General features: G+C 37.9%; 1 protein-coding gene across 38 annotated transcripts in view; it reads right to left on the bottom strand.

Annotated features, from left to right (window-relative positions):
* HERC1 (HECT and RLD domain containing E3 ubiquitin protein ligase family member 1) overlaps window positions 1–12,291 on the bottom strand; it is a 197,980-nt gene that overhangs the window by 144,443 nt on the left and 41,246 nt on the right. For all 38 annotated transcript variants that reach the window (XM_084967006.1, XM_084967044.1, XM_084967018.1 and 35 more), the window contains exons 2-3: window positions 9,805–10,760; window positions 2,027–2,122 (exon numbers count right to left, since the gene is read on the bottom strand). In XM_084967006.1, coding sequence (XP_084823132.1) covers window positions 2,027–2,122; window positions 9,805–10,734 — 1,026 coding nt within the window. In that variant the 5' untranslated portion in view covers window positions 10,735–10,760. The remainder of the gene's footprint in view (window positions 1–2,026; window positions 2,123–9,804; window positions 10,761–12,291) is intronic.

The following is a 12,291-nucleotide window of genomic DNA, read 5'->3' as shown; positions in this document are numbered from 1 at the left end:
CACAAAACAGATCAAACTGTAACCCATATCAAAGCTAGAAAATGAAACATGACATGAAAGAAAAACACAAATCTGAAATAGGAACACTCAAAAATGAGGTGACAGACTCAAGAAAGAATTAGAAATAAAAGGAAAAAACATTTCAGAAATGAAAACAAAACTAGAAGGAATTCAAGAGTAAATAAACATAGTATCTTAAGAGCAACAAAAAAGCAAAAAATTGTTTAGAAATAAAAAAGCAAAAGATATAAAAAATATTCAAGACAAAATAACAATTTACACAAGTTAGGCAAAGACCCAACATGTAGATAATAGGAGTCCTAAAAGAGAATCAAATTAAAAAGAATAAAAATAATACTAAAAACAATAATTTAGGGAAATTTCCCTGAAATAAAAAATATTTGAAACTACATACTGAAATCCTCACATTTCTGGGACTATCTCCCTAGCATGGATAACATCAAAATGTATTCTAGTAAAATTACTGATTTCTAAAGAAAAGAGATCCTTTGGGCTTCTCAGCAAAATGAGCACATGACTCTAACATAAGAAAGAAAATCAGATTATCTTCAGACTCTGGCAGCAAAGGTCTATGCCAGAAGAAAACGGATGGATATATTTAAGAAAAAGAACAAAAGGAAATGTGAATTACAGACTTTTTTTTATAACCCTAAAACTAACTTCCAAATATAAAAAGCCTAGCAATTAACATGTAAGAACTAAGAGAATTTTATTGAGTCTTCATTGAGGAATGTATTAGAGAATGAGCACCAGCCAACCAAAAATAACAGACAGACACTGACACAGAAACTGGCAGTGAGCATTAAATATGCAGTTACTTGTAGAACTAATACTAAATGAGGGTTAAAAAGCTTTTCCTATATGAACTATGGCATAACCAAATAGTCATTCTTTACAAAAACACTCCAATTAATAAATGTAAGAGGAATGATATAATTAGAATATCACCACTTTATAACCAAGCACCAGTGAATTAATGTATCAGATTATTAAGAATCAAGGGCTGCCAATACTACAAAAAGAGAGACTACCAATGGAAGATCACAACACTATGTATAGTCTTGCCAGAGGAATCAAACCTGAAACTGATCAAATCCCTGGATTCACTTAATATGCAGGAAAGCAAAGGAACTGCATTATAAACAGTCAATCAGCAAAACCCAGATAACAGGAAATTCTACAGCCTAAAAAGCCCAGGTTCCTGAATAAATACATTCAAGGAGAAGAAAAAAAAAAATGGAGGGGGAATATACAGATTAAGAGATTTAAAAGATATATATATATATAATTTTTTTTTAACATGCAAGACTGAACTACAGTGTCTAGGGATGCATATCTGGGTGACACAACTATGCAAGAAAGTGACCACTTTTTTTATGGAGTTCCGGGACAGGAACTTTGAATCTGAGCCACAGCTGCAACCTACACCACAGCTGTGGCAATGCTGGATCCTTTAATCCACTGTGCCGAATCAGAGATCAAACCCACACCTCTGCAGTTGACCTAAGCCACTGCAGTCAGATTCTTAACCTACTGTGCCATAGTAGAAGCTCCAGGAAGTGACTACTCTTAAAGTCAAGATAGTGGTTATTTAGGGAAGGAGGAAAGGGATGACCAGGACATCAAAGGGCTCCTAGAGTTGCTAGTAAAGTTTTCTTTCTTTCCTGGACACAAATAAAAAAGATATTTATTTTCTTATAATTAATTAAGGTACAAGTTTTTTTTTGTCTTTCTGTATTTATTTAATAATAAATTTTTTAATTAAAAAATACACATGATCTAAAGACCAAAATGAGTAAAAGAGCATACATTGAAAAAGCGTGTCTTCTTCTGACCTCAGATGAACGACACTCCAGCTCCACTTCCTAGAGGCAACCAACCATTGATGCCACTTTCTTTTGCATCCTTTCCAAAAATTCAATGGATTATTTTAAAGGGATAAATATATGCTATAACATTTTAAGACAAAGCAATTTTTAATGTAAAAGTCGTGATTATTACATACCTCTTCGAAGAGACATAAAGCTGCCTCATAGAGTGAGCACAAGCCATCAGATGTTCTGGTTGGTTCCCTCCACTGACTCCGATCAGCAGATGAGCCCTATAAAGACATTATGGGATACAGTTTGGGAAGGAGAGAGACATGTATTCAAATTACTTAAATAGTCCACAAAAACATCTGAGGAACTGTGTATATGACAATGTGCATTAAGGTCAAATCCTTAGCATTAGGTCATGAAACTAACTCTACATGTAAGTATTATAAAAGATGTGGCTATAGAGTAAAACAGTAAATTAAGTGCCAATCCCTCACTGATAACCTTATTAAATAATGATTTGTTGTAAACATCACAAAGTTGGACCCAGAAACAGTCAAGGAGGTGGAATTTTGCCATATACACACTCTTTGGGTAGCCAATATCCAATAAATGGGGTCACAGCAAAAATTCTACTCCTCTGGGGCTGCCCTACCCACCTGCTCCCAAAAACAAAGTAGAACATAGCCAGCTAAAGTGATAACCCTGACCAGAACAGCAAAAAGTCTGTTCCTCCCTTCTTACTTTCAGCACAACTAAGGTCCCACCAATCAATTCTTGTAGCTACCTGACTACATTAGCAACAAAGTATCTTTTTCCTAGCAGAGCACCTCTCTGCAACTGCCTTCTCTCCACAATAGAGCCCAATGGCTATGACCAGAAATCATTCTCTCACTAGAAACCAATAAACCAAAGAGAGAACTTGATCTCCACTGTTCCCTACAATTCCCATATTATTAAAACTTTACAACACAAATGTTCTTTTTCTGACTTATCAATCCTATAGTTATGAAATTTTCATAGTGGCTTTATTTCAAATATTTGTAAAAATACTTCAATTCTTGGACGTTCCTGTTGTGGTTCAGCAGTAACGAGCCCAACCAGTATCCAGGAGGATGAGGGTTTGATCCCTGGCCTCACTCAGTGGGTTAAGGATCTGGCGTCGCCATGAGCTGTGGTGTAGGTCGCAGACACAACTTGAATCCTCTATTACTGTGGCTATAGCGTACACCAGCAGCTGTAGCTGATTCAACCCCGAGTCTGGGAACTTTCATATGCCACAGGTACGGCCCTAAACAGAAAAAAAAAAATTTTCAATTCTAGTTGATCACCTGGCAAAATATACCATAGAAAACTATATTCTTTACTGTGGAAAGGAGGTTGGCTTAGATGCCCTGTAAGACCCCATCTGACTCTAGATTACATGATTATATCAATTCAAACTATTTTAACTAACATTATTCCTAAGTGATAAAAAAATGAATATGCTGGCGTCATCGGGTGTTAAGCTACTGATGCCAAATTAATTTTTCTTTTTAATTGCTTAAGGTAGTGCTCCACAAAATTTAATGCAGACATCAATTAGCTGGAAATTTTGTTAAAATGCAGATCCTGATTCAGTAAATATAGGTGGGGGCCTGAGATTCTACATTTCTAGCAAGCTCCCAGATGATGCCAATGCTGGAGTCTGAGGCTCACACTTCAGGAGTAGGCTTTAGAGAACCACTTGCAGGTCTTGGAGTCCTATCAGAAGCTGAGTGTTCAAAATTATTTAGTCCCTAGACACACAGGGTGTGGCTACACCAGCAAATACTTTGAGGTACAGCCTTTCCAAATTTCATAATTAGCCATGTAGCACTTCTGGGAAATACACAATTGTAATCTGTGGCTCCACTATTTAAAGACCATCTCTAGTGATCACCAAACCAAAAGCAGATGAGAAATAACAGCTTGCTATATACCTTCCTAGGAGCTGGCATCCTGGCCATCATAATCCCTTTCCTATGCCTTTCTACAGTATAAAGGAAAATGCTGAAAAGAGCATAAAGTTTTCAGTGACAGACAGACCTGAGTTTAAATCCATGCTCCCTCATTTATTTATTTATTTATTTTTGTCTTTTTGCTATTTCTTGGGCCGCTCCCGCGGCATATGGAGGTTCCCAGGCTAGGGGTCGAATCGGAGCAGTAGCCGCAGGCCTACACCAGAGCCACAGCAACGCAGCATCCGAGCCGCGTCTGCAACCTTCACCACAGCACACGGCAACGCCGGATCGTTAACCCACTGAGCAAGGGCAGGGACCGAACCCGCAACCTCATGGTTCCCAGTCGGATTCGTTAACCACTGCGCCACAACGGGAACTCCCATGCTCCCTCATTTAATAGCAATCTGACTTAAGGTAAGTTTCCTTATCCTTAGATAGGAATAATGCCTCTATATTTAGAGCTAGTGGAAAAGAACAACTGAAATTATGCATAAATCATGCTTAGCATAATTCTTAATACAGAATAAGAACTCAAAACTGGTAGCAGTAATTGTATTTTTATTGTACACACTGGGAAAGAAGAGAAAACGAGAAAACACAAAACACAATTCTTGCTAAACTTAAAAATACCACACCAATATTAAAACATCTTTCAATCACTGTCTGCAGTGACTGATTACTGACTTCTGTTCTTCCCAAAAAGTCTATAGTTAAGGGTGAGACTAATCCAGCCCCAGTCAATTAGGATTAAAGACATCTCTAAAACCAATTCTATACAGAATTCTTAATGTGTTTTCTAAACATACTGCATAATGGAAAAAAAGAGCTATACTAGGTATTTTTTAGGAAATTAAATTTTAGAAAATATAGCACATTAAATGAGTAACTTTCATACACTGTTACTTATCACAGGAAGTTCAAAGGTCCAAAGATATAGTGAAAATTAACATAAATACGTGGTTGCACAGCTCTTCATTTAATATCTTCCTCTTACTTACCTACCACTGAAGATAATGTAGTATCTTTTTTTTTCCAACATCTGTTTTTTAAAATGATCAGATATGAACACTGACGTCATGGGACACATTACCTTATATTCTTGTTATCTGGTTTTACTCTACTTAAAATTGCTTCATTGATTCCCCACTGCCTACAGAATCAAGCTCAAAACTCCTTAGATGGAATACAAGGCCCTGCCTAGCTTGGCAGCTCATCCCATTCCACCCCGTACATTCAGGGGCTTGCTCTCCCACACCTCAGTCACTTTGTGAATTCTAATCCTCTCACCAGAAAACTTTTCTAGCTCCTCCACTCACACACCTCATGTTTGCAGGCAAATTCTTCTTACTTTCCAACTAAACTTAGGGGTCCTTCATTTTCTGTTCCTTCCCCTCTAGCCCTCCTTCTATGTCCCATTACCCCCTCCCTGTGCAGTTCTCTACTACAGCCCATCATCATTAATTTGAAATGTCTTGAGCATCTCTTTCCTTAAACTGTGGGCTGACTTAGGACATGGACTCTACAAAGCTTATTCATCTTTTTAACCCAGAGCCTAACAGTATCCAGCATACATACAGTAAACACCTAGCGGCATCAAAGGCCAATAGTGTTTCTAATACTGCTTATTATTTTAGGTTTTTTATTTTAGTAGAATTCAGGGATGTACAGTGATATCATTTCCCTGCTCTTTATTTAAATATAAGTTAATGAATATCCTGTGTCCTTGCAGTTAAACAGAATTATTACATGTGTGGGTACTGGAGGTTTACAATCACACATGCAGGAGTTCCCAGCCTGGCTCAGTAGTAACGAACCCGACTAGTATGCATGAAGACACAGGTTCGATCCCTGGCCCTGATCAGTGGGTTAAGGACCCAATGTTGCCATGAGCTGTGGTATAGGTCACAGACATGGCCCAGATCCCGCACTGCCGCAGTGTAGCCTGGCAGCTACAGCTCCAATTCAACCACTGGCCTGGGAACTTCCATATACCGCAGATACAACTCAAAAAAAAAACACAACAAAAAAAATCACACATGTAAATACAATTTAAGGCCTGAACTCCTTTCTGTTAGGCCTTATACCATGTACTCAACTGATGGTTATATGTCTCTCTCTCTGATGTCTAGCTTGGAGATAAGTTTTGTCCCAGTTGTTCATGAGTAGAGAAACTTAAGACAGGTCAGGATGGGGTCCAGTGTACCAGGAGAAGCTCTAGATGTGAGTTCTCAGACAACACTGGAAAGTCTAAGAAATATGGGTTCTAGAGATCAAGAGCATCAGATTCTATCACTTACTGTATAAGGAGTAACAAATATAAAATTTAATTAACTCTTTCCCCTAAAACCAATCTGAAATTTAATTCAATCTAATGTAGGTCTGTGGTGACTTTGGGAGAGCCAAACTAAATCAAACAAACATACAAGATTCTTTACCAGAACATATCCAGAATTCTGAGGAAAGATATCTAGGGTACCACTGTCCTAATACAAAGTTATAATATAGGGTATAACCTAGAAGCGTAAGGAGAGCGGCCCCTTCTGACTAGATGCATTTAACATTTTGTCCAGATACCAAAGTGGCCAAGAGGAGAGAAAAGTGGAAATCCAGAAATAAAACACATTTATTATATTTTAAGGTAGGCCTTCATTGGGGACAAAAAAAGTCAATTTAACATAAACAGGTTAAAGGCTATATATAGTCAGGAAAAACATGGACCTACAAAAAGACTATAGGTTCTAAGAATTAGCACAGTGCCTAGCCCATCAGTGCTTAATCAGGAATACATATTATACTTTCAGTTCTTTGCCAAATGGATGTATAAATAATATCTACCTCAACATGATAAGTGAATGAGATGGTATTTATAAAAGCACCTGGTTGGTAGTAGGCACTCAACAGAGGTTAGCATTCTTCTTCCCATATTCATGCAGTAAATGTAATCCAAAAAATGAATGGGATGGTTTGGCTGAGGTTAACTAAATGAAGATATTATATACGTAGTAAATATATAACACATAATATTTACAGTAAGGATTATTTAAGTTTATAGAACCAATTTAAACTCACAGTCAAATATGCATACAAACCTATTTCCAAAATGCTGAAAGAGAATGAGGCTAAACAGATAGTGAGAAAAGCACCATCTTCCTGGGGCACCATCTTCCCACTAAGGAGCAATACTGCAGGATAAGGCCTTAGAGGGTAAGGTGGGAAAGAGACCACTGAATCAGGTTAATAGCATTCTGTTTAAGGAGGAGATGCACCATAGAAAAGTGTATAATCATTTAAGGAGATCGTGCAGTAATTAATATCTTTTCTTGTAACAAAGGCAATGCAAAATAAATAGACTGTAAAATGGAGAATTAAGTAATTCTTCAGAGAAACATTAACGTGTGACCATGAAAAGGTAACATTATTTTAGGTCATTAAAGCGGCACATTGCGTATTTGAAAATGATGTAAATTTAGAGAATGTTACCAGTATGTATTAAGAACTAGAAAGTAGAGAAGTTCCTGTCGTGGTGCAGCAGAAACAAATCCGACTAGGAACCATGAGGTTTCAGGTTCGATCCCTGGCCTTGCTCGGCGGGTTAAGGATCCAGCGTTGCATGAGCTGTGGTGTAGGTCGCAGACGTGGCTCGGATCTGGTGTTGCTGTGGCTGTGGCTTAGGCCAGCAGCAACAGCTCCGATTAGATCCCTAGCCTGGGAACCTCCTTATGCCGTGGATGCGGCCCTAAAAAGACAAAAGACAAAAAAAAAAAAACTGGAAAATAGTATGAGAAAACCAGATGTGCAAGTGAGTTTAAATATTGATTAAGAAACCACAAAGAGCCCTAACTGCCCTTCATAGCTGTTACCGCAAACTTTTCTTAGATCACTGTATCTGTGGCTCTAGGTTTCCACTTCAGGTAAAGATCACAGGGCCCTTGTCAACTTTCCAGATCCCAAGCAAGGAACCACATGCTTTTCTGTTCTTTATATATTTTTATATATTTAGTGGATTTTCTTGTCTAAATTTTATTTAACACTAAGAAAATCAAATTTTCATAGATCTCCTAAAATCCCCAAGTACTTATTTACAATAAAATTATTTGAAAAAAAATGACCCAGGTGTTCCCACTGTGGCTCAGCAGTAACAAACCCAACTAGTATCCATAAGGATGCAGGTTCAATCCTAGCTCCATTCAGTGGGTTAAAGATCCGGCATTGCTGTGAGCTGTGGTGTAGGTTGCAGACAGTTCAGATCCCATGCTGCTGTGGCTGTGGCTAGCAGGTTCAGCTCCGATTCAACTCCTAGCCTGGGAACATCCATATGCCTCAGCTGTGATCATAAAATAAAATAAAAAAATAAAATGACCCAATATTTACTATTTAGTTCACAAGTACAAAATGTAAGCCAGGTGAAATTTAAATGCCCTGGTTGGAAAATAAATTCAACATAATATTTTCATGAAACATTCCTGTCGGTCCAAGAGCTTTCTACTTGTTTTTGTGGGGGATTTTTGAGGAGGAGGGAGGATCTGAAAATATACATATACAATTTTACAAGTGGCATTTTTAATTATTTAAACTAAATAAATTTATTAATTGATATGTGGTAATAAAAGACACCGAAAAGGCAGATCAATGTAACCCAACTGAAATTAATTCAATTTATAAGTGTTTAAAATAAATCTTTATATTCCACATTTGTATTCTTTTTTTTTTTTGGCCACACCCATGGCATGTGGAAGTTCCCGGGCCAGAGATTGAACCCATGGCACAGCAGTGACAACATCAGATCCCTAACCCACTGCACCACCAGAAACTCCGTAAAATCTGTTTTTTTGTTTTGTTTTGTTTTGTTTGCTTTTTAGGGGCCGTACCTATAGCATATGGAAGTCCCCAGCCTAGGGGTTGAATTGGAGCTACAGCTATAGGCCTGTGCTACAGCTACAGCAATGCAGAATCTGAGCCATATCTGCAACCTACACCACAGCTCATGGCCATGCTGGATCCTTAACCCACTGAACAAGACCAGGGATCAAACCCACATCCTCATAGATAGTAGATGGGTTCATTAGCATTGAGCCACAATGGGAAGTCCTAAATCTGTATTCTTAATTCAAACTTCTATTCTTGGTTTTCACAAAGGCATTAAATTTCAGTCTCAGAAATTCTTGAATTTAATCATACTGCACTCTATTTTATTGCTTATTCTTTAATATGATATCCAAAATTAGTTTATTTATGATAGTCAAACAATTAGGTTCCTTCGGGTATCTAGTATGCTTTCCACAGATCTAGTATGCCCAGTTCATCACTCTCCTTCATTCAGGTCCTGCTCAAATGTCACAATTTGGAGTAGTTCCCTGACCACATAAACTAAAACTCCCCTCCCCAGTGTCTACCTGAGCCTATCATCTGTTAGTCCCTTTCCCTCCTTTATATTAATTCTTAACACTTCATGCTCCCTGAAATTTATATTTATTGTCTAATTCTCCTACTGGGCTGTTTGCTTCATGGAGAAGAAACTATATTTTTTTCTGCTGTATCCCTAGGGCCAAGAATAATACTTAGCACATCGTAAATGCTTAACAAAAATTGAGGATGAAATTAGAGATTTTTTTCAAAAGACCTTCACATTCACTAGTTAAGGCCCCTCATTTTACATGAGTTTACTAAAACACAGAGAAGTTAGATGAATTGCCCAAATTCACACAGAAAGCCATAAAACTTAAACTATAACCCTGACTCTTGATCCAGTAGTCTTAACATTTTACCAACTGGCCTGTCCATGAATTACATATTCACATCAACATGCATAAAGGTTTCTTCATTGAAAGAATATAAAATATTTAACAAACCTAACAATCACCAGTAGAATTCTCAAATCATTCACTATCATGACCAATTCATTAAAAGCTGGGCCAAAAAAAAGCTGGGTCAACGTTTCCCAAAATTGTTAGATAAGAATTTTAAACTTGATTTATAATACGTACCAAAGAACGCCTCATCTGCATTAATATAGTCATAAAGCAGTCAAAGCTGATCATCCCTTCCTGGCTTGATAGTAGTTTACTTTTCTCCATGGAATTTACAACTGCTGAAGCCCCCAACGCCATTTCTATCCATTCAAGGAGATACCGCAAAGAACCTCGCTGAGCTGCTAAACCAAGCAGCAACTCAGAAGCTAATCTACGACCTAAAATGTCTGCCCCAGAATTGGGAATAGTAACTCCTTTAAGAAATGTTGTTACTTGTGATAAGCAGTCCAAGCCCATAGGAGGAATCTTGCTTTCATTTGCTAAAGATAATGGTGGCAAAGAGCTCACAACTTCAGTGGCAGTATGAATAACGTCATTGCAAAGACTGAGGCCAGGTCCCGACACAGGCATCATCCAGCTTTGTCTCAGAAGTGCAAATAATAAACTTAGACCAGTTCGAACACCCATTTCTATAAGTGCATCAGTGCTTGACCGAGGACGTTCACTAACAGAATGGACGTCTGCTGAACCAGAGCTGCTCTCCGGAGAATGCTGCTGCTGTTTCACTTTGCCTTTGTCATGGTATTTATTAGAAAGTGCATAGAAGACTCGCTGGAGTACAAGCAATCGTTTTCGAAGTGCCCCAGCAAATGGGGAATCTGAACATACCATCTTCGCTAGTGCTAGCTGACTGCTAAGAAGGGCATCCAAATAGTGGTCCTGTTCATCACTTGAAAGAGACTCACGTTCAAAGTCTGGCAGCTGTGGTCCTTTGAGGCACAAAACTTGTTGGGGCAAAGGTACTACTTCCTTATTGCTGACCAGTTTAGAATATAGAACAGCAACCCCCTCTCTTGTAGCAATAGATTCACTGTCCTCAGTAATCCAGGAGCTGTTGAGGTGTTCAAGCCATTTCAGTTTCACTGGTGGAACCATTGTTGCCATTTTGATTTACTCTTCATCCATTAGTTCTATAAAGGGAGAAGAAAAAGCAGTCAAAAACCTATGAAGATGATTTAAAATGTTTCTGAATGTCCATATCATATATCACAATTACTGATTTCAAACTGGTAAAACACAACGTCTGGACTTGAGGAGTTCCTATTGTGGCTCAGAGGGTCTAGAATCCAACTAGTATCCATGAGGATGTGGGTTCGATCCCTAGCCTCGCTCAGTGGGTTAAGGATCTGGCGTTGCTGTGAGCTGTGGTGTAGGTTGCAGAAACGGCTCTGATCCCATGTTGGTGTGCTTCTGCAGCTGCAGATACAGTTCCGATTTGACCCCTAGCCTGGGAACCTCCGTATGTCACAGATGAGCCCTAAAGGGCAAAAAAAAAGTATGGACTTTAGTTAAGAGTAATGTATTAGTATTTTAGCTTTGATAAAGGTACTACGGTTACGTAAGATGTTAACATTAGGGGGAAATGGGTGAAGGGTATATGGGAACTCTGTACTATCTTTGTTACTTTTGTGTAAATCTAAAATTGTGCCAAAATAAAAAGGTTTATTTTAAAAATTACTGATTTATGTACCTTTTCTCTTCAGGTTTTAGTCCTAATGTCAGTATAACTGGGTTCTACATGCTGATGGTTCCGAAATTTGTATTTCCAAACCCCTTCCCTGAACTCCAAACCCATATATATGTAATTGCTCACTTGACCTCTCCATACAGACATCTAATAGGTATATCAAACTTAACATATTCAAAATTGAATTCCTAATCCAACAATACCCATCACACCCACCCAAACCTGTTCCTCTTGTGAACTGCCTCATTTCAGTAAATGGCAACTCTCTCCTTCTAGTTCCTTTGGCTAAAGACCTTGGGAGAGCCATCACTGGTTCCTTCTTCTCTTATACTCCAAATTCAATTAGACAGCTCTACTTTGAAAATACAGCCAGAATCCAGAGTTCTCACATCCCTCCATTGCTAAAACCCTGGTCTAAGTCATTATCTCTTGGGTCACTGAAGAAACTTTCTTACTGGTCTCCCTGACTGTACTGAGGAACTTCAGTGACTACAAAAAGGCAGGAATGTCTTTGTATACTCTGTTTACTGCTACATTCCAGCACACAGTAAGTGCTCAATAAGTACTTGTTAAAAAAAAGTACTTAAAAACTAAGTTTGCTGGGATAAAATATTCACAAGACATAAATCCTACAAAGGACTATCATCCAAGATACATAACAAACTCCTATAACTCAATAATAAGACAACCTAATTTTTTAAATCACAAAAAAAGATATGAACAAAACTTCACCAAAGATATGTAAATGGCCAATAAGCACAAGAAAAGTGCTGAACATCATTATTCATCAGAAAAAATGCCAATTGAAAATAAAAAGAAGACAAAATCACATCCACAGGAATTAATTAATTAATTAGGTTAATAATACCAAAAGTTAGCAAGGATGTAGATCAACCAGAACTCTCACAAACCATCTGTGGAAATGTAAAATTGAATAACCACCTCAGAAACTACTTCCTAGTAGTTTCTAATAA

This window comes from Sus scrofa, chromosome 1 (genome assembly GCF_054392235.1).
Source record: "Sus scrofa isolate SSC_HxYL_T2T_F1_AM1 chromosome 1, Sscrofa_HxYL_maternal_Yorkshire_Landrace_v2.0, whole genome shotgun sequence".
In the NCBI taxonomy this organism is placed as follows: Eukaryota; Metazoa; Chordata; class Mammalia; order Artiodactyla; family Suidae; genus Sus; species Sus scrofa.
Note: the sequence above shows the minus strand (reverse complement) of the source record. Positions and strands in the feature narration are given on the sequence as shown.